General features: G+C 43.2%; 1 protein-coding gene across 1 annotated transcript in view; it reads left to right on the top strand.

The window, feature by feature from the left end:
* The first annotated feature begins 695 nt into the window (after window positions 1-695).
* The window catches only part of CFAP300 (cilia and flagella associated protein 300), a 48,870-nt gene continuing 28,773 nt past the window's right edge, over window positions 696-20,792 (top strand). The window contains exons 1-5 of the mRNA XM_073669691.1: window positions 696-875; window positions 7,392-7,473; window positions 9,983-10,058; window positions 18,859-19,025; window positions 19,825-19,997. Of these exons, the coding sequence (XP_073525792.1) occupies window positions 772-875; window positions 7,392-7,473; window positions 9,983-10,058; window positions 18,859-19,025; window positions 19,825-19,997 (602 nt within the window). The 5' untranslated portion in view covers window positions 696-771. The remainder of the gene's footprint in view (window positions 876-7,391; window positions 7,474-9,982; window positions 10,059-18,858; window positions 19,026-19,824; window positions 19,998-20,792) is intronic.

Raw genomic sequence — 20,792 nt, 5'->3', positions numbered from 1 at the left:
TTCATAATTTATTTCTTTTTGTAGCCACTAAAATCTAAAAAAAAACTATAGATGTTTGGTATCGCCGTCATCGTAGTAGCCTGGAGAATCAGACCGCCAGGTCGTATTAATTGTACCACCGACAACGGAAAAACAAAACCCAAAAAACTCATGTAAAATATGTGAAATTGTGGGGTTTTTTTTAACCATTTCACCTCACTTGGAATTTTTTTGCACATTTTTCAGTGCCTTTCAAAGTTACAGTTCGTCGTCGCACGCAAAAAAATCAAGCCTCTTACGGCGATGTTGATGAAAAAAATATATATCGTTGTTTGTAGAAAGTGAAGGAAAAAAATGAAAGCAAAAAAAAAAAGGGCGCAGTATGAAGGAACTAGAGACGTGTGGATAATAAGGGAAAGGGTTAAAAAAGAAACTTGTGAACAATGCATAAAGGTCATGGCGATTTTTACAAACAAAAAATAAATAAATAACACTCAGGAAGCCCTAGAGCTTTATTTGATATGACATATATTTGTCAGCAGGACACGTCCTAATTGCTTTTCTGAAGGGCCTTGTAATCTACAATAACCAGGCTTGTTATTGACCATGAATCCCTGGAGCACCACAAGTCGCAGAAGGATTACACTGCAGTCTGAGCCCACAGCCACGAGGCGGAACGTTTAGGAGGCGGCAACATTTCCGGCCGGACACCTTTTCCCGGCGCACAGGCTGAGGTTTGTTGCCAAGGAGACAGAGACGCGGTAGAATACAAGCTGCAAGTGAAGCAGAAAGATGGCGCATGGAGACGGGGGAGGCAATTTCACGTTTCACCACCTGCCCAACAGGACTTTTACCTTCCTTGACGACAGAGACACCCGGGAGCTGCTGACCAAGTGGTAATTAGTAATTACTGGTCTGTGCCCATCTGTACCCACAGTCTCCCCCTGGTGTGATGTCTTCTGCTGTGTTGGATGATGCTTGTGCTGCCTGTCAGCAAAAAGCCTGATCTGTGATAATAGGGGGGGGGGGGGCTCTCCTGATCAGGACCTTCATCTTTTAGCAATTTGGATACTGTTAGGACCCCACATGACACGGGGCTCAGTGTAAGGCGTTATTTCCAATATGGCTTCGTTGCACCCTTTGCGTTGTTTCGTCGCACCCTCTGCGTTGTTTCAGCGCACCTTCTCTTCGTGGCCTCGGCGCACCCTCTGTGTGGTTTCGACGCGCCCTCTGTGCACCCACTGCGTGGCCTGGGAGCTCCCTCTGCGTGGCCTCGGTACACCCTCTGCGTGGTTTCGACGCACCCACTGCGTGGCCTGGGAGCTCCCTTGACTTTCCCTTGGCGTGGCCTCGGCGCACCCTCTGCGTGGTTTCGGCGCACCCACTGCATGGCCTCGGCACACCCTAGACTCTCCCTTGGCGTGGCCTGGGCACTCCCTCTGTGCACTCACTGCATGGCCTCAGCGTACCCACTGCGTGGCCTCAGCGTACCCACTGCGTGGCCTGAGCGCTCCCTCGGTGCACTCACTGCATGGCCTCAGCGCACCCACTGCGTGGCCTCAGCGTACCCACTGCGTGGCCTGAGCGCTCCCTCGGTGCACTCACTGCATGGCCTCAGCGCACCCACTGCGTGGCCTGGGCGCTCCCTCTGTTACAATCCTCCGCACTTCCCTTCACAAGTCGCAGAAGGATTATACTGCAATCTGATCCCACAGCCACTAGGTGGAACATCGAGGGTATGTGCCCACGTAGCGTTTTATAAGCGTATATGCTGCGGAATTTCCGCAGCGTAAACGCTTGTGAAACGCTTGTTAATCCGCACCCCATGGTCCCCAATGAGAATCCGCAATTTCAATGCCCATGCTGCGGATTTTTCCGCAGCGTTTTTGATGCACTCAAAAATCCGCAGCATGTCCATTAATTTTGCGTTTACGCATGTGGAATTGCCTTGTCAATGCAATAAAAAACGCAAGGCAATTCCGCATGTCCCAAACGCTTCTAAAACGCGCAAAAAACGCTTGCCAAATTCCGCAAGCGTTTTCCCGGGAGAGGACATGCGGAAATGAAGCAGAAATTTTCTGCTTCATTTCTGCAACGTGCGCACATAGCCTTATACCGCGTGCTGATACCACTGTCACCGCAAGCTTTAGGTTTTTCTATTTTTTTCCTCCCATTGTTTTTTGTTTTAAGTCCTTTACCAATTTGGGTTTTTCCGTTTTTTGTGTATTCGTTTCTTGCTCCCCTTCTTTCCAGAGCCATAACTTTTTTTATTTTTCGGTCAATATGGGCAATATGTACTTTTGAACGACACCATTGGTTTTACCATATCGTGTACTGGAAAATGGGGAAAAAAAATTCAAAGTGCGGTAAAATTGCAGAAAAAAGTGCAACTCCACAATCGTTTTTGTTTTGTTTTTTTTTAACCACGTTCACTCTATGGTAAAACTGACCTGCCATTGTGATTCTCTGGGTAATTTAGAGTTCGTAGATACCAAACGTGTATAGGTTCTTTTTTTATTTAAGTGGTGAAAAAAAATCCAAAGTTTGCAAAAAAAAAAAAAATTAAAAAGTCACCTTTTTCCGAGACCCGTAGTGTCTCCATTTTCGGATCTGGGGCCGGGTGAGTGCTTATTTTTTGCTCACCGAGCTGACGTTTTTATTGATACCATTTTCCTGTTGATATGATCCATTGATCACCTGTTATTGCATTTTATTGCAATGATGCGGCGACCAAAAAAAACATAATTCTGGCGTTTTTCATTTTTTTCTCTTTACACCGTTTACTGGATTAAATCGGGCGATTCTGAAAGCAGTGATACCAAATATGTGTATATATGATTTTTTTTTTATTGTTTTAATTTGAACGTGGCAAAGGGGGGGTGATTTGAACTCTTTATATATATTTTTTTCCATTTTTTAATATTTTTAGAAACTTTTTTTTTCACTTTACACAAGCTTCAATAGTCTCATTGGGAGACTAGAAGCTGCGATCGTCTGATCGCCTTTGCTACTCACAGTAGGGTGGCTCTCTGAAACGGGTGTGTCAGAGGTGACAGACAGTCGCCATGCAGTTGGTTGCAGGAGATCTCTACTTTTGGCATTACAGACATCTTAGAGGCTGGCTGTCTATAGGACTCAGCGGCTACCTCCCTCTAGCTAATTAACTCCCTGGCCTGGGTGTATATATACCTGGTGTGTCTGAGAGGGAGGTGCTGGCGATATTCATTACTACTTGTGAGGTTTTAGCAAGAGCAGTACTTCGTCCTCTCTGGAGCTTGAGGCTGAGTTCACATTTGTCTGGAGTCATCTAAAGCTAAGCAATCTACCCTTGTTGTCTACAGAGTTTAGTGGAGATTGACTAGTGCTCATCTCCTTCCTTCCCTAGCCTTAGCCATATGCCAGGGAAAGACAGGGCGAGGCACGTGTGCGGCAATTGCTGAAGAACCAATATAGGGACGGTAGTTGAGACAGGGTGACACTAGACCAGACTAGGAGGTCTCCACTTCCCCCTTTCCCTAGTGTCTGGGCTCCCTTTCCCTCTTCCCTCTGTGTTGCTCTAAGTCTTTTCCACACCTGGCATGACACTCTCATAGCATCTCATCTGATAGCATCTCCTGCAGACCCCGGGTTGTCGTGCCAATCCATCGGCGACCCACGGTTATGTGACAAGGGTGCCCAAGGCCGAGCCTTATGACACGCTTCCTATAAGCGCGAGCTAAATGCCGCTCTCAGAGATTGACAGCGGCATTTAACATGTTAACAGCCGCGGGTGGATTGCGATTCCACCCGTGGCTGTTAGGGGCACATGATCGATGATGAGTGCCGGAGCCGGCATGGAGTGCAGGGATACGACCTTGGACGTACTCATACGTCCAAGGTCGTAAAGGGGTTAAATTATTGTTTCTTATTTGCTCTTTTATATTTATCACGAGTCTCTATACAAAAAAACTGTTTCACTTGATTCATTATTTTCAGGAGATATTCCACATTATATACCGAAACTCCATGGGTGCCAATAACGATGAGCAGGACTGTACATACCCCAAATCAATAAATACATCAGCTTGGTCCAAAATAAATCAAACCCTCACACAATCGATTTTGACACAAACCAAATTCATGTTTTTTTGGACAAATTTCAGTTTGGTTGTGTCAATGGAAAAATAAATCCGTTATGCCTTTTTTGGAAGAAAAAATGTAAACTCAAAATTAAAATTCACCCAGTTGGAAAGGGGTTAAAAATAGAGATGAGTCGAGTGGTTGACGGGACCCCGGCCCAGCGTCCAGGTTAATAGTACCTGGCAGCTAGATAGGAGACCCGTGAATCTATTGCCTTCAGGCGTCCCTGGAGCAGCATTTGATTTGTCAGGGCTGGCGTGCGCTGCACAGATGACGTCGCACCAGCCCTAGCTAATCGAAAGCCGCGTTGACTTGGGAAGGTAAGAGTTTTGCGGCCTCCTGTCTGACTACCAGGTACTACTGACCTGGACACTGGACTGGGGTCTCGCAAATCGAGCCACTCATGCCAAGTTAAAATAGAGCTCAATACAGGCTTGCCTGTTCCTTCCCGGCTCCTTTCCCCCTTGGACTTCAATCACACTTCTATTTGCTCGTTAATAACAAGTAAATACCGTTAACTCGCTCGCTCAGTGCTGGGAGTAAACGCTGGAAATTTTTGGGACGATTTAAGGTCTCGTGAACACTTTCTGCCTTCCCTTTCTAGTATAGTATGGGAGACTGGATTTAGAAAATGTGATCAGACCGGAGTCAGCGCAGCTCCTTCACACGGGTCTCAGTTTTACTGAGATTAAAATGTAATGTAATGAGAGATGCTGGTAAAGCGGGGGATACGACTACATTGTAATTTTAACATTGCCTCTTAATTCCTAGGCTAAAACCTTTGGGTACCTCATAACTTTTTTATGATTTTGTTACTCCTGCTTAAAAAAATAAGTAAAAAAAAAAAAAATTATTGTAGCTCTATTTGAGTTCGGGATAATGTAACCTACAATTATTGCCGAAAGTGTTGGCCCCCTTTAAATTGTTCCAGAAAATGAAGTATTTCTCCCAGAAAATTACTGCAATAACACATGTTTCGTTATACACATGTTATGTGTATTGGAACAAAAGAAAAAAGACAGAGAAATAATACACATTGGACGTAATTTTACACTAACCCCCAAAAATGAGCTGGACAAGATTGTTGGCACCTTTCCAAAATTGTGGGTAAACAACTTTGTTTTAAGCATGTGATGCTCGTTCAAACTCATCTGTGGTAAGTAACAGGTGTGGATAATATGAAAATCACATCGGAAGCTAGATAAAAAGGGGAGAAATTGACTCAATCTTTGAATTGTGTGTCTTTGTGTGCCACACTAAGCATGGAGAACAGAAAGAGGAATAGAGAACTGTCTGACGACTAAAATTGTTGAAAAATATCAACAATCTCAAAGTTACAAGTCCATCTCCAGAGCCCTTGATGTTCCTTTGCCCATGGTGCGCAACATAATCAAGAAGTTTTCAACCCATGGCACTGTAGCTAATCTCCATGGACGTGGACAGCAGAGAAAAATTGATGAAAGGTTGCCACGCAAGATAGCCCAGATGGAGGATAAGCAGCCCAAATCAAGTTCCAAAGAAATTCAAGCTGTCTTGCAGGCTCAGGTTGCATCAGTGTCAGCGCAAACTACACGTCGACACTTGAATGAAATGAAATGATATGGCAGGAGACTATTGATGAGCGAGCGTGCTCGTCGCAAGGGTTAAATGAGCACGTGCTATCCGAGTATCCGGTGTGCTTGTATATTAAGTTTGTGTCCCTGCGTCTGCATGATTTATGGCTGTTAGTCAACTTCAACACATGCAGCGATTGAATGCTTGTTAGGGAATCCTCACATGTGTTGAGGCTGTCTAACAGCCTTATATCACGCAGACGCAGGGACTCAAACTTAATATACGAGCACGCTGAAGATACTCGGAAAGGAACCGAGCGTGCTCATCGAAAGGGTTAAACAAGCACGCTCGCTCATCACTACAGCAGGACACCACTTATGACACAGAGACATAAAAAACTAGACTGCTGTGTGCTAAAATGTAGGTGAGAAAGCTAAAATCCTTCTTGGAAAGCGTCTTGTGGACAGATGAGAGCAAGATAGAGCTTTTTGGTAAAGCACATCATTCTACTGTATATTGAAAATGGAATGATCCCTACAAAGAAAAGAACACAGTACCAGTAAAAAAATATATCTGCACGAAAAATTTACTTTCAGTTCTTATTTTACAGCAAATTGCGCCTTTTTGAAATTTAGAAGGTGACATTTGCAGCAGATTTTTTCCCACTCAGTTTACACGCCCCAAAGAATATTTGGTTAGGTTCAAATTGGTGAAGGTTTTTTTTTTTTTTTCCGAAGAGTATCTGCAGCAAAATCTTCTGGTGTCACATGCAGATTTCAGTTTTTGCAGTGCAAAGGATAAAATCTGCACAAACAAATCCGCATCGCATGTCTATTTCTGCTCAGAAATTATCTGCAAAGTGTAGATTCCACTTGTTGGGGTCTCCTCTACAAAGCTGACAAATACCCTTTAACACCTTACTAATACGTCATATGCCGGCGCCCTGACTTACGTGCCGAGCTCGCCTCTTTCCCGGTAGGTGATGGCTGAATTTAATCAGCCATCATGTGCCTTTAATGGCTGTTAACCAGTTAAAGGGAACCTGTCACCGAATATGACCGATATGAGATAAGCCCACCACCTTCCAGGCCTGATATACAGCATTCTATAATGCGGTATATTTGCCCCTGACCTGCAAGACAAGAAAAATACCTTTTATTATATTCACCTAGGGAACGGTCTGGTTCAAGGGGTGTCGCTCGTCTTGGTCCGGTGCCTCCCTCCTTCTTGCGATGCCATCGTCCTTCTTGCTTCGTGTGGATGTCACGTCCCTACGTCATCCACACAGTCGCCCCAGCATCGCGCTCCTGCGCAGGCGTACGTCTCCGCCCTGACGACGGCAGAGCAACGTACCGCAGTGTGCAGGCATCGGGGCTGTTTGACTGCTTGTATCTGGTCTTCATAGGAGATGGTGATTTTCCTGACACACCGCTATGCATAGAACATTTTTTTTAGTGCTTTTTTCAGACAGATTACAGGGTATAACCCCCTGACATGTCGACATGTGCAAATACCTACACTAAGAATGATTGTTATCAAATAGGGGAAATAAAGTTTTTTAAGTATTGCAAAAACGGGTATTCTCTAATGGCCTGGTAAAGGCTCTGAATACACTTGCAGGAACAGTGATGAGAGACCAATTCCCAAACGCCAACCTGTTGACAAGAAATATATATCTTTTTTATTCTTTGGAGATGTAACTCTCAATATAACCTGTAATTTTTTTCTCTCCATGTCAGGTCCATGAATGGTCGATTATCAGCCCAAGCCTTCCGCTACGAGCAGTACTTCCAGTCCTATCAGCAGGATGACTTTGTCCTGGTAGGTTGTAGCAACCTAGACGGGTCCTTCTGCTCAATCTTTCCTCTTAATATTTCCGCACTTCTATTTCTCATCTGAATTGATCTTTATTACTAATTTCCTAGTTATTTCTGTTCATCAGCATAAAAGGAGATTTAATGCCTTCCACCAAGGTTCTCTCCTCCTCTGAGGATCTACAAACCTCTAAACTATTGGTATCTAACAATCAAATCACAGAGGTCCCATCATCGGTCCTGACACTTTCCATTATAGTAAATGCTCCTATTCCCCATGAAATAACAATCCCAAAGCATCTTTTCTTATAACTCTGCATTGTGCCTTCCTCTGTTATTCCTCCTGGAAATTTATGAATAAATTGACAACTGGGTGGAGTCATTTCTCTTATCAAAAGGGGGTGTGTCCTTTTATTTGACATTGTGAACACTGATTGAACAGTAGCATAACGACTTATAACACTCATGTATCTGCTTATTCTTACATTTCTAGGAAGAATAACAGAGGTACGTTACAAAGTGTGTTAAAAAAAATTGTCATTTCAGGAAGAAATGCATATTTACATTTCCACCCACTATTGATAGAGAGCATACCCTGGTGACAGATCCACTGTACATTCCCGGCCCACTATTGATAGAGAGCATACCCTGGTGACAGATCCACTGTACATTCCCGGCCCACTATTGATAGAGAGCATACCCTGGTGACAGATCCACTGTACATTCCCGGCCCACTATTGATAGAGAGCATACCCTGGTGACAGATCCACTGTACATTCCCGGCCCACTATTGATAGAGAGCATACCCTGGTGACAGATCCACTGTACATTCCCGGCCCACCATTGATAGAGAGCATACCCTGGTGACAGATCCGCTGTACATTCCCCAACCACTATTGATAGAGGGCATACCCTGGTGACAGATCCGCTGTACATTACCGGCCCACTATTGATAGAGAGCATACCCTGGTGACAGATCCACTGTACATTCCCGGCCCACTATTGATAGAGAGCATACCCTGGTGACAGATCCGCTGTACATTCCCGGCCCACTATTGATAGAGAGCATACCCTGGTGACAGATCCACTGTACATTCCCGGCCCACTATTGATAGAGAGCATACCCTGGTGACAGATCCACTGTACATTCCCGGCCCACTATTAATAGAGAGCATACCCTGGTGACAGATCCACTGTACATTCCCGGCCCACTATTGATAGAGAGCATACCCTGGTGACAGATCCACTGTACATTCCCGGCCCACTATTAATAGAGAGCATACCCTGGTGACAGATCCACTGTACATTCCCGGCCCACTATTGATAGAGAGCATACCCTGGTGACAGATCCACTGTACATTCCCGGCCCACTATTGATAGAGAGCATACCCTGGTGACAGATCCGCTGTACATTCCCGGCCCACTATTGATAGAGAGCATACCCTGGTGACAGATCCGCTGTACATTCCCGGGCCGCTATTGATAGAGAGCATACCCTGGTGACAGATCCACTGTACATTCCCGGCCCACTATTGATAGAGAGCATACCCTGGTGACAGATCCACTGTACATTCCCGGCCCACTATTGATAGAGAGCATACCCTGGTGACAGATCCACTGTACATTCCCAACCCGCTATTGATAGAGAGCATACCCTGGTGACAGATCCGCTGTACATTCCTGACCCACTATTGATAGAGGGCATACCCTGGTGACAGATCCGCTCTACATTCCCGGGCCAGTATTGATGAGATGACTCCTGATCCTATATAATCTACAGAATAACACACCACCCTCCATAAAAGTATATGGTACATTTTTTGAATTATTCAGTCCCGGTAATGCTTCGCTCAGGTGGAGGCCGGGTTGAGTTTTCCATCTCGCCATCCTGCTGCTTAACCATTCAGCTGTCGGGCGAGTCAGTGCGAAGGCAGCGATACTAATCCCCCGATCTGTGGATGTCATTAGTGGCAGACAGTTCTTGTGAATGACTTTATCAGATGCCAGCGTCAGTCCCTTTGTGTCCAGCGGACATAACGTATGCTAATGACATTTCCATATTCACAACGTGCCGCTTCTTCTCCGTAGGACATATAAGGGGGGAGTTTACTTAGTCCGTCATTCCAACAAACACAACAAATTTGCCTCTTAATCTGTATATTTGCCGGTTCATATGTCCGACTACTGTGAGCAAGCAAAGATTTGCGTCAGGTTCTGGCATAGATTACAATAAATCTTTCGGATGGCGCTGCTTTCTACTGTTAAGCCTCACCCGCGTTATTGCAAAGTGTTGAGAGTAGTGTAAAAAAGAAAAAAAGAAACTTTTCATCTGCCGCCTCTAACTTACCAAGTGTAGTAGAAGGGGCAGACACACTACTGTGAATCCTCTTGCCGTACATATCGAGCTTCACCTCCTAAAGGGACAATTTCAGGTTTCCGAACTGAAATAAATATAATGTATTTATGATAGAGCATTCACCTAAAGAAAGTACATCAATATTCATTATTGTTCATAGGCCTTCTTCCAAGACCCCAATGTGACTTTACACCTGAAATTCATCTCCGACTCATCAAGACAATGGACGATGCTAGGTAAACTGATCTTAATAAAAATTGTAAGCAAAATGGAAATGTTGGGTATATATCAATGTTCATGAAATTGGAGACAGATTCATCATTTTTTTACTTTTTTGGAAAGAGTTGAAAAATGTTATATATTTTTTTAATATAAGCCATTTTTTGGTGATTTATCCATGATTCTGATGGTTTGAACACCAAATTAATGCTGATATTTTGTAATTATCCACTTTCCTAGTAACTAAAGAAAAGGTGTTAGGTTGGGTAAACGAAAGAATCCATGAGTTAGCATAACATGGACATTGTCTTGTAGGCAGAGAAATTAAACTTTGGAAAATTTGCAATTTTCTCACCATTGGGTCACTGAGTGCATGGTGGCATTTCCATGTGCTTTTATTGCCATGCTATGATGTCGTCTTGTGTATTATCCCTGTACTGTGATATCACTGTGTGTATTATCCCTGTACTGTGACATCACTGTGTGTATTATCCCTGTACTGTGACGTCGCTGTGTGTATTATCCCTGTACTGTGACGTCGCTGTGTGTATTATTCCTGTACTGTGACGTCGCCGTGTGTAGTATCCCTGCACTGTGACGTCGCCGTGTGTAGTATCCCTGCACTGTGACGTCGCCGTGTGTAGTATCCCTGCACTGTGACGTCGCCGTGTGTAGTATCCCTGCACTGTGACGTCGCCGTGTGTAGTATCCCTGCACTGTGACGTCGCCGTGTGTAGTATCCCTGCACTGTGACGTCGCCGTGTGTAGTATCCCTGCACTGTGACGTCGCCGTGTGTAGTATCCCTGCACTGTGACGTCGCCGTGTGTAGTATCCCTGCACTGTGACGTCGCCGTGTGTAGTATCCCTGCACTGTGACGTCGCCGTGTGTAGTATCCCTGCACTGTGACGTCGCCGTGTGTAGTATCCCTGCACTGTGACGTCGCCGTGTGTAGTATCCCTGCACTGTGACGTCGCCGTGTGTAGTACTCCTGTACTGTGACTTGACACAATTTAGAGACCAGGATAATTGTACACTTTTCGTGTTCTGAACTTGCTGTTAGCGGTGGTTATAGCGTGCAGGGACTCCTGCGATTAGAGTAAAATACATTCAGTAAAAATAAAATAAAAATACATTTCCAGCTCTGATCTTATTTTTATCTCCCTCGATCGATAGATAGCTCTGTGATTAACCATTTACAACTCTGTAATTCATGTGAGATTTACAGGGAAGGGAGGGATAGATAAGAATAGCAAAGGTTTCAACAAATCCTTCTATAAAAATGATTCTTTGTTCAGCAGATAATTTTTACAATTCATGTATTTTCTTGAGAGCTCTTGCAGCGGGGCCTTGAAATACGGCTGAAGCAAACGCCCGCGGGTGTGTCTTGTAGCTCATCCATATACATGAGATCATTCTCACATCCCAATGGATATGACAGATATCACTCTAATGTGTATGGCGGATTTGACCCTATACTATGAAATTGACCTGTTATTTATCCCTCTCGGTGAGTGCTAAATTAAAAAAACAGTGATAGAAGTTCTGTTTTTAGTTAATCTTCCCCCTTAAAAAATACAATAAGAAGTATTCCAGAGTTGTACGTTCTCCCAAAGTTTAAGAAGTGAGAGCAGCAGCAGTTCTGATTGCCTCCGAATGTCCATTACGTACAAAGGAAGTAAGAGTGAATCTAATTGGCTGCAGGGATCACATGGCGCCTACATTACTTAAAGGCGCCAGCACTGGCGGTGAATACAGGCTGTTTTTATTTTACACAGGGCAATATAGCAAGGATTGTCCAAGTAAGGGACAACCCCTTTAGTTTTAAATAATTTTTGGAGTTCATTTTTTAAAATAAAGTACTTTATGTGGGGCTTCTAATACATAGACCCCCTTCCTCAGACCAGGGCTGTGGCGTCAGTAAGCCAAACCTCAAACTCCGACTCTTCAATTTCCAGGACATCGACTCCGACTCCACGACTCCGACTCCCTCATACACGGCTCATGTTTAAGTGATAAATTTCCTGTAGCACAGATTCATCTCAGCTAAAAGTCCAGACCCTTAGATCAGGAATAGGACAGACATTTATAGGACATTTCATAACTTTCCCAAATTCTTATGAAAAAATATTCCCCACAAACTGCATTGAACTACTGTACCCAATTTATTATATATTTATATATACATCCACAGGTGTCTCTAACTCAGATGTTGCCAAAAAAAACCTATCCGAAGCTTCCAAACACATGACATCATCATATGGGCAGTCCAGAATTATTTAAAGGCATAGTAATCTTAGTGTATGTAAACTTTTGACTTTGCAGTAAGTAATAAAAATGCCTTAAAGGGAATGTGTCACCCCCCCTAGGCGATATCAGACCTCTACTATAGGCATACAGGTGATAGAAAAGTAAATTTATACATACCTGTATGCCTCATATTAGGTCTCATTACAGAGAAATCTGGTTTTATAAAGTCTGTTTTCCGGGGGACGCCAAGCGAACCCCTCCGATCTGCTTACTATTCCCCTAAATTTCCGCCTCTGTGCTAAATTATCATATTCCCCCCCTCCCCTGTGACGTGCCCTTCTCTGCCTCCCCTCATGCGCAATGCGCGCCTCCGGCCCCGTTTGGCTGCGCACTGCCAGCAGAACGGAAGTCTCTGACTCACCGTCGCTTGCGCAATACAAGGCTGCGGCGGGGCCGGAGGCATGCTTTGCGCATGCGCGGGAGGGGAGGCAGAGCTGGTCACGTCACAGGGGAAGGGGGAATATGGTAATTTTTGCACAGAGGCGGCGATTTAGGGGAATACTAAGCAGATCGGAGGGGTTTGCCTGGCGTCCCCCGGACTCCAAGCCTCTGGAAAACAGACTGTATAAAACCAGATTTCTCTGCAATCAAACCTCTACTATGGGCCATACAGGTAAGTATAGATTTACTTTTCTATACCCTGTATGTCCATAGTAGAGGTCTGATGTCTCCCACGGGGTGACAGATTCACTTTAAAACACTCTCTCTCTCTCATTATTCTGACATTTGGCAAATGTTAAAAATGATGGTAATCCTAACTGACCTAAAACGGAAAAGGTTTATTGTGATTTCATGTCAGATATCGAGAAAAACATGAATATGCATCTTTTTATATAGTGAATGTAAACTTCTGGTTTCAACTGTATGCTGATGCGATTCCTCTGGGCAAAAAAAAAAAGGTGAGTTTTGATACATAATCTGACTTAAAATGCGGCATCATGGCCCAGTTGTGGCTAATTTAGGCACAAATTTATGGAGCAATAGATGGTGTAACGTTCTACTAGACTGCTTATTGATACACCAAATTTATCATCCAGCATGAGTCAAAGTCATATTTTTGGTCTTGTCTTAAGGCCGCCAGATGAAAGTTGACTTAACCCATCGATTTCGACAGGACCTGCTGACTATGTAATATGTATGGGGGCCTCCTGACTGTAACCCGAGAGATGATGGGGATCGGACAGTGGGATTTTCAACATCGAATCATTTTGTTGAAAAGACCTGAACACTTGGCAATGTGTTCTAGGGAGTCGGGAGTGATAGCTGTCTCATCTAGGGTCAGTTTTAGATTTTGCAGACTAAGTATTCGACAAGATCAGTAAATCTGCCCCATCGTTTCCAAAAGCTGCCAAGATTTTATTTTTTTTTCGCCCCTCAAGGCAGCGCTTGGAGCCAGTTTCCTGCTTGACTACAACTCAGAAGTAGTTTTGATCCACACATGTAATTATTGTTGTTATTATTAACGGCCTTCAGCTTGATCTCGAGCCATGGCAACTTGATGGATGAACGATCTGTAGGAAGATCAATCTTGTGGAAGCCTAGATAGGTCCACCAGGGTCTACTCCACCATTATCTTGATAGTATAAAGCCATCGGGATGCTCGTCTTCCTTTTCGCCTTGTTCCTTCTATTCTTCCAACCAGGATGTCCTTCTACAGTGATTGCTTTCTTCGTATGATGTGTCCAAAGTACTCATGTAATCAGATCTTACAAGGGTATTCCCACCTTAGATATTATAGGATATGCGGCAAATGTCTGACGTAAGGACCCCCTCTGGGGACTGTCCACAACTGTGGTCTCCCAACCCTCGCCGCCCATAGAAGTAAATGGAGAGAGCCACGGCCTCATCTCCGATCCATCTCCACCTTGGGGCAGTGGACGGCTGCTACCTCACTTGGTGGGGACAGAGGTCCCGGGGACCACATTTCTGGAGATGGGAGTAGGACCAGCATCTGTTACACTTTTATTGCCTTTATAGATACACCATATCATTATATAACGAACAGCTTAAAAACAGAACTTCTTATAAAATCAATTGTTTCCGGCCAACTTGAGAAGTCTCCGTTTCTAAATTGTGACGCCCTATTAAAAAAAAAAAACCAAACCATTTCTACTTTATACAAAGTGCTAAAAAGGCACAAAGTCAAAATACACAACAAAAGGACCACCACAAAATTCAATAAGGGGGTCCAGAAGAATTGAGTAGCACAGGTATTTGCTTGCTTCTATAGCACCATTCATTTGCACAGCCCATTACAAACCTCATCATCTCTGTCCCCATCGGGCTCACAATTCATTCCCTATCAGTAGATCTCTAACAATGTCTCTAAGCAAGTACAATAAATAAAAGATGGTTTGGGCTTTTTTCTTTAATAGGTTTTGTTCCGTTGTTTGCAACAACAAAAACTGTATCCTAAGGAACATGATAAATGATAGATTTCATGCAGATTTAGGGTTCAGTTTGTAACGAAGAAAGAAGTATACTAATTGTTTTGATACCAGCCCTTCCCTGGAGTCAAATAGCGTCAAAATGTGCGACTTTTAAAATGGACAAATTCTAAATCTGAAGGAAAAACTCTTACTGCTCAAAGTGATTTTCTGTTTTTTTTATAAAACTATTGTCCACCGGCACAGCTTAAAAAGCCAAACTGTGCTTAATCACTCTACCCGGGTCCAGTGCTGGGTCTTTTCCGTTATTGTCTGCAGCCAGTCACTGAGCTCAGCGGCTCTGCCCAAGCAGACGACAAGAGCCACTGATCTTGCTGATTGACTGCAGCGCTGTTGATGTGACATCAGCGCTGCAGACAAAAACAGACACCAGAATCAGCAGAGGATTTAAAAAAAAACCTGCGCTGTACTCAAACTGCAGCTGGAGAACAGAGGTTTTCTGAAAATGCAAACCCCCTTTAAAAAAACTCCTACTACCCAGCAATTTTTCATTTTTGTTTTTACCTCCCCTTCTTCCAAGAGCCATACCCTTTTTTTTGTTTTTTCTGGCCATATGGTCATATGAAGGCTTGTTTTTTGCAGGACGAGTTGTACTTTTGAACAACACAATTGATTTTACCATATCGTGTACTGGAAAACGGGGAAACAATGCCAAGTGTGTTGAAATTGGGGAAAAAAAATTGCAATTGCACAATTGTTTTTTGGGTTTTTTATTTACCATGTTCACTGTTTGGTAAAACTGACCTGTCAATATGATTCCCCAGGTCAGTACGAGTACGCAGATGCCAAACGTATAGTTTTTTTTTTTTTTATTTAGGTGGGGAAATTAGTACAAAAAAAAAAAAAAAAATAGTTTTTGTCTCCTTTTTCGGAGACCCATAGCGTCTCCATTTTTTGGGATCTGGAGCTGAGTGAGGGCTTATTTTTTTACGCCCTGAGCTGACATTTTTATTGATACCATATGGGGGTAGTTACGATGTTTTGATTGCCTCTTATTGCAGTTATGGCCCCCTACATTGTCAACATCCACTCAACCGCCATAGTTAATAATAGCCAATCAATCAGCTATTGATGACCTATATCGTGCATAGCTCATCAATATGTTAGCCAATTAAAGGGATTGTCCAGGACTGTGTTCAAAGTGTCCCATGATGTACCCCTTGTAAATGGAGCAGTAGTGCTCATGCGTGACCACCGCTCAATCTACTTTATGGGTTTGTGAGCGGCAGTACTCATGCATGATCCCCGCTCCTATAGACACTGAATAGCGCAGTGGTCGCACATGCTCACTTCCCTATCACACAGGGGACGTTAGGAACCCCCGCTTTGCTTGTAAGAGTCGCAGCAGTCACACCACTCCCCCAATCGTCCCTTTAAACATTAAATGTCAGGGTGAATTATTTTATTGTTGTAATCTGACATCTCCGGCTTATCTTGAAGTTAAACATTTTTTCCAAAAGTGGCAACAAGGCTGTGTTTTAAGACCATACAATGCTTGGACTATTATAGCGGCACTCATGGAATAAAAAGTATTCAAGACAGACTCGTACAGCTTAACAGGACTCACCGTAAAGAAAAAAAAATGGATACCCCTCCCAACTGGGCTCACCCAATACCCCTCCCAACTGGGCTACCTGGGTCCAATCCTAAACAAATGCTGGCCAGATTTCTAAAACTCTACAAAACAGTGACAATTTAATGATAGACCCGGGACTGGGCTGATAATCTTTTTATCTATTGTGTCTGAGAGGCTGGGCATGTCCTCGGGGAGAATTGCACACAAGTATAGGGTTTCATCACAAGGGTGGGGAGAGCGATTGTCAATGTGACTCATCAATCACTAGGAACACAGGATATGGAAGGTGTGGAGCTCAGCTGAGCTATAAACCTGCAGGTAAAGTGACAGGTACTAACCAGTTTCAGGTTAGCAAATAGCACAGAATAAGGGTTATATCCTCCGAGGTGCTATTCTGCAAAAATGCACAAAAATTTCCATTCCCTCGAAACAGCGCCAGGCTTGTCTATGGTTTCCATCAGGTATTGGAGATGACCTGCAATACCAGACTGAACACATAAACTAGGGGGGGAGCTGTATCTGGGGAAAAAACACCAGCAGACTATTTTTCTCAACCCCTCCAAGAACCAATCATCCCATCATTACCGTGACCGAACACTTTTTTTTGTAGCTGTATCCAGTAGGCCTAGTCAAATAAAAAACAAAATCCTACAAGTTTGGTTAAAATTTTTCCTTGACCTCACACGTCAGGCAAAGGTATTGTCAGGACCTGCTGATGAATGTGTCATTTACACTTGTGTTTGGTCTAAAATGAGCTACTTTCTGTCTATTATTGCACCTCTCTTCATTTTCAGGTCTTGTTAACCTTAACATGTACGTGAAGGGTCGTGTCCCCTGCCTTTGATGTGGGCTCGCACGCCAAGCTGACATCTTTCCCTGCACACGATGGCTGATTTAGCCGCACCACCCGTGGCTGTTGACCATCTAAAACCCGCTGTCAATCACGAACAGCGGGATTTAACATTGTGACTCCTGTCATGTGATCTCAGGGTGCCGATGGCGATCCCCGTGCCTGTCATTACGATCCTCTCGTGAACGCCGGCCCGTGGACATTCTGATTTCTGCACTGCTATGTGTAGCACAGGCGATCGGAAATAGCAGCTTCAAGTCTTCTAAGGGGACTATTAAGAAAAAAGTTTAAAAAAAAACCCCACAAAGGTTCAAATTACCCCCTTTTGCCTCATTGAAAATTAAAACTTAAAAAAAATTAAATTACACACATTTGATATCGCTGAGCTCAAAAATGTCCGATCTATCAAAATACAAAATAAATTAATTTGTTTGGTAAAAGGAAACTCCAGAATTACCATACGTTTTTTTGGGTCGCCGCAACATTGCAATAAGAGGTGATCAAAACATTGTATCTACCCCCATATGGTGTCAATAAAAATGTCAGCTCAGACAATAAGCCCTCACAGAGCCCCAGATCCCAAAAAATGGAAATGCTACAGGTCTCAGAAAATGACGGCAAAAATTTTTGTTTTGTTTTTTTGTTTTTCCAAATTTCTTTTTGCTATCGAAATAAAAAAAAAAATCTATGCTTGTTTGGTATCTGCATATTCATACTGAGCTGGGGAATCCTATTACCAGGTCAGTTTTACCATATGGTGAACATGGTAAATAAAAAATAAAAAAAAGCGTGGAATTGCACTTTTTTTTTTTTTTCAATTTCAACTCACTTGGAATTTTTTTCCCTTTTTCCATTACACTATATCGTAAAATGAATGGTGCCATTCAAAAGTACAACTCGTCCCGCAAAAAACAAGCCTTCATAGAGAGAAATAAAAAATATGACTCTTGGAAGAAGGGGAGGAAAAAAAACACAAAATCGCCAGTTAGTGAAGGGGTTAATGGGAGTTCTTTAAAGGAGTTTCGCATTTTCAGAAAACTTCTGTCCACTGGCTGCAATTTGAGTACAGAACAGTTTGTTTAAAAAAAATAAAATAAACCCTCCCCGGTTCCAGCGCCGAGGCTCCTCTGCTGATTCTGGTGTCTGACCCGCAGTGGTGGGGATCGGTGAGCAATCATACTCTTATCGTCTATCCTGTGGAAAGTTATTTATGGGACAACCCCTTTAAAGGGTTTGTCCGGTCTTGAGGTACAAGTCTGCAGTCACTATATGTGACTGCAGACTTGTAAATCCTCACACTGCGAGCTTGAGGGCACTTGACCACAAGTGTGCGATTTGCCTACTTGTTGTCGCATGCCGACTAGACGTGCTCAGCCTTTTTTCAATACCAGTGTATTGAGCGAGGCTGGAGACGTCTAGTCGTAATGTGGCCGGGAGTATGCAAATCGCATACCTGAGGGCACAAGACACTCGGTCTTGCCGCCGGCATCGGAGAATCCTCACCGCATTCACTGTTACGTAGTCATTGTACACTTGTACCCCAAGGTCGGCCAACCCCTTTAAGTAAATGGATGTTGATTTTTCTTTTTGAGATTTTTTTACATGCAATGTTAGTGATGATACTTGTTCTTCCAGAGACCAAGGTAAAGAGAATTGAAGCAAGGAAAGTCCCGTGCAGTCTTCTGTGCACGTCACTGTTTGATCGATTGCACCAAGAAAATATCGTGAAAGAAAACGGATCTATCTCGAAATGCCTGGATGAGTACGTTGATGATTTTGTTGTCTCAGATGAACTTCGTAAGGTAGGTGCCACAATGACCTGAGAAACTTTAGGAATTTTTCAGTGACCTCCCTACCATAGGTATTGCATATTGTTTGGATATGCCATGGCTAATCTCTCGTTGCAGTTTGTACTGGTAGACTTTTCACAGTCTTGAGCAGCCCATTTTTTTCAGAATAATCTGTCCTGTTCGTGTATGATGAGTAACACTATGGTCTTTTTTTTTTTTTTTTTTTTTTTTTTTTATTTACTTTTATCCTTAATTTTTTACACGTTTTCCCCTCTGCAGACTCTATCTCTAATTTTCAGTTGTCTCTGAGCTAGTGGGTGGAGAGTAGCTGCTGTGATTTTATACTGTACACGTCACACGCAGACATGAAAGGATTCCTGCACGAAGGACATTATTCAGCAGTACTGAGCAGTGTAGCTGTGAACACTGCTCTGGGGTGAAATATAACACTTACTAGAATGCTACAGCTGTGGTCTGTGCCTTCAATAAACTTCGTAGAGTTCAATAGGCAGCTGTACATAACACTTACTAGAATGCTACAGCTGTGGTCTGTGCCTTCAATAAACTTCGTAGACTTCATTAGGCAGCTGTAACCTGATTCCTTAGTGGGCTGACAGCCCATTTTGTTTTGGCCAAGCATTCTTTTTTTTAGAAGTGGCTCATAAGTGGAGAAGGAAGCCGATTTCTCTGATAAAGATACATTACAAAGTTTCTTATATTTGCTTGTACTATTGATTGACGCAACGTTTGTTGAACCGAAAGTGACCATTTTATTAAGTCCACTCCTTTCTTTATAATATTTTTATTTTAGGTCCTTCTTCTGGAAGGCTCTGAAAAGTATGATATATTTAGCCCGTCTGATAGACAAGAGTTTCTTTTCCTTCTCTTCAAACATCTCTGCCTCGGAGGAGCCGTCTGCCAGTTTGAAGATACAATAGATCCATATCTAGAAGTGGCAAAATCCATGTACAAGGAACTGCTGAGGTGAGACCATATATATATATATATTTTTTTTTAAAGGCCATTTGTTTTTATTTCATGATGTGAATTTTTTTCTTGCAAAGTTTATAGGTCTCTAATGTTGGGTAGTAGACCAGGGCTTCTCAAACTTTTCCTACTGAAGCCTCAGAAGACAGACCAAGGTGATGCCCGGGGAGTAGCCGGGCTGGCCCAGGGCGTGCCGGGGGCAACAAACGCCTTTTACATGCACAACACAGAATATATGTTCTATCAAATACATCATTTTTATGTATTGCCTTTCCCTTTGCCCCTGATTGGAGGAAGCAGTTAATTTTTTTTCTGCTAGTTCCAATCACAAAAGTTTAGCCTCTTCTTCTTCTTAAATGCCACTGTCAATTGTGATTGCAGCATTTAAAAAGTTAGGTAAATTGGGTGAGGCATTTCTACTTTGTATTGTATTTTGTGCTAAAAATCATTATTGCAGTTGGGTTTCATTAACAATTTTGCATCATTTGCCTTCTACAGAGTGACTTAATGGAGAATCCTTCAGTGAACTAAGTTTGACATGAAGGGTTTTTATTTTTCTCTTCTGTCTCTTTCTGAGCTCCTCTATGCTGATTTAAAAGCATAGACCACATCCCAGTTGAGCTGAACTTTTATGTGGTCATAAATCAGCTGAGTCGAGTTCAGAAAGACACTGCATTTTTCGGACCGTAAGACGCACTGGACCATAACACACACCTAGGTTTTAGAAGAGGAAAATAGAAAAAAAATTGAAGCAAAAAATATGATCATGATGGCCTGTTATGGGGGAGGGGG

This window comes from Phyllobates terribilis, unplaced genomic scaffold (assembly GCF_046119375.1).
Source record: "Phyllobates terribilis strain yellow unplaced genomic scaffold, ASM4611937v1 Scaffold_2__4_contigs__length_985480577, whole genome shotgun sequence".
Classification (NCBI taxonomy): Eukaryota; Metazoa; Chordata; class Amphibia; order Anura; family Dendrobatidae; genus Phyllobates; species Phyllobates terribilis.
This window is presented reverse-complemented; position numbering and strand designations above follow the sequence as displayed.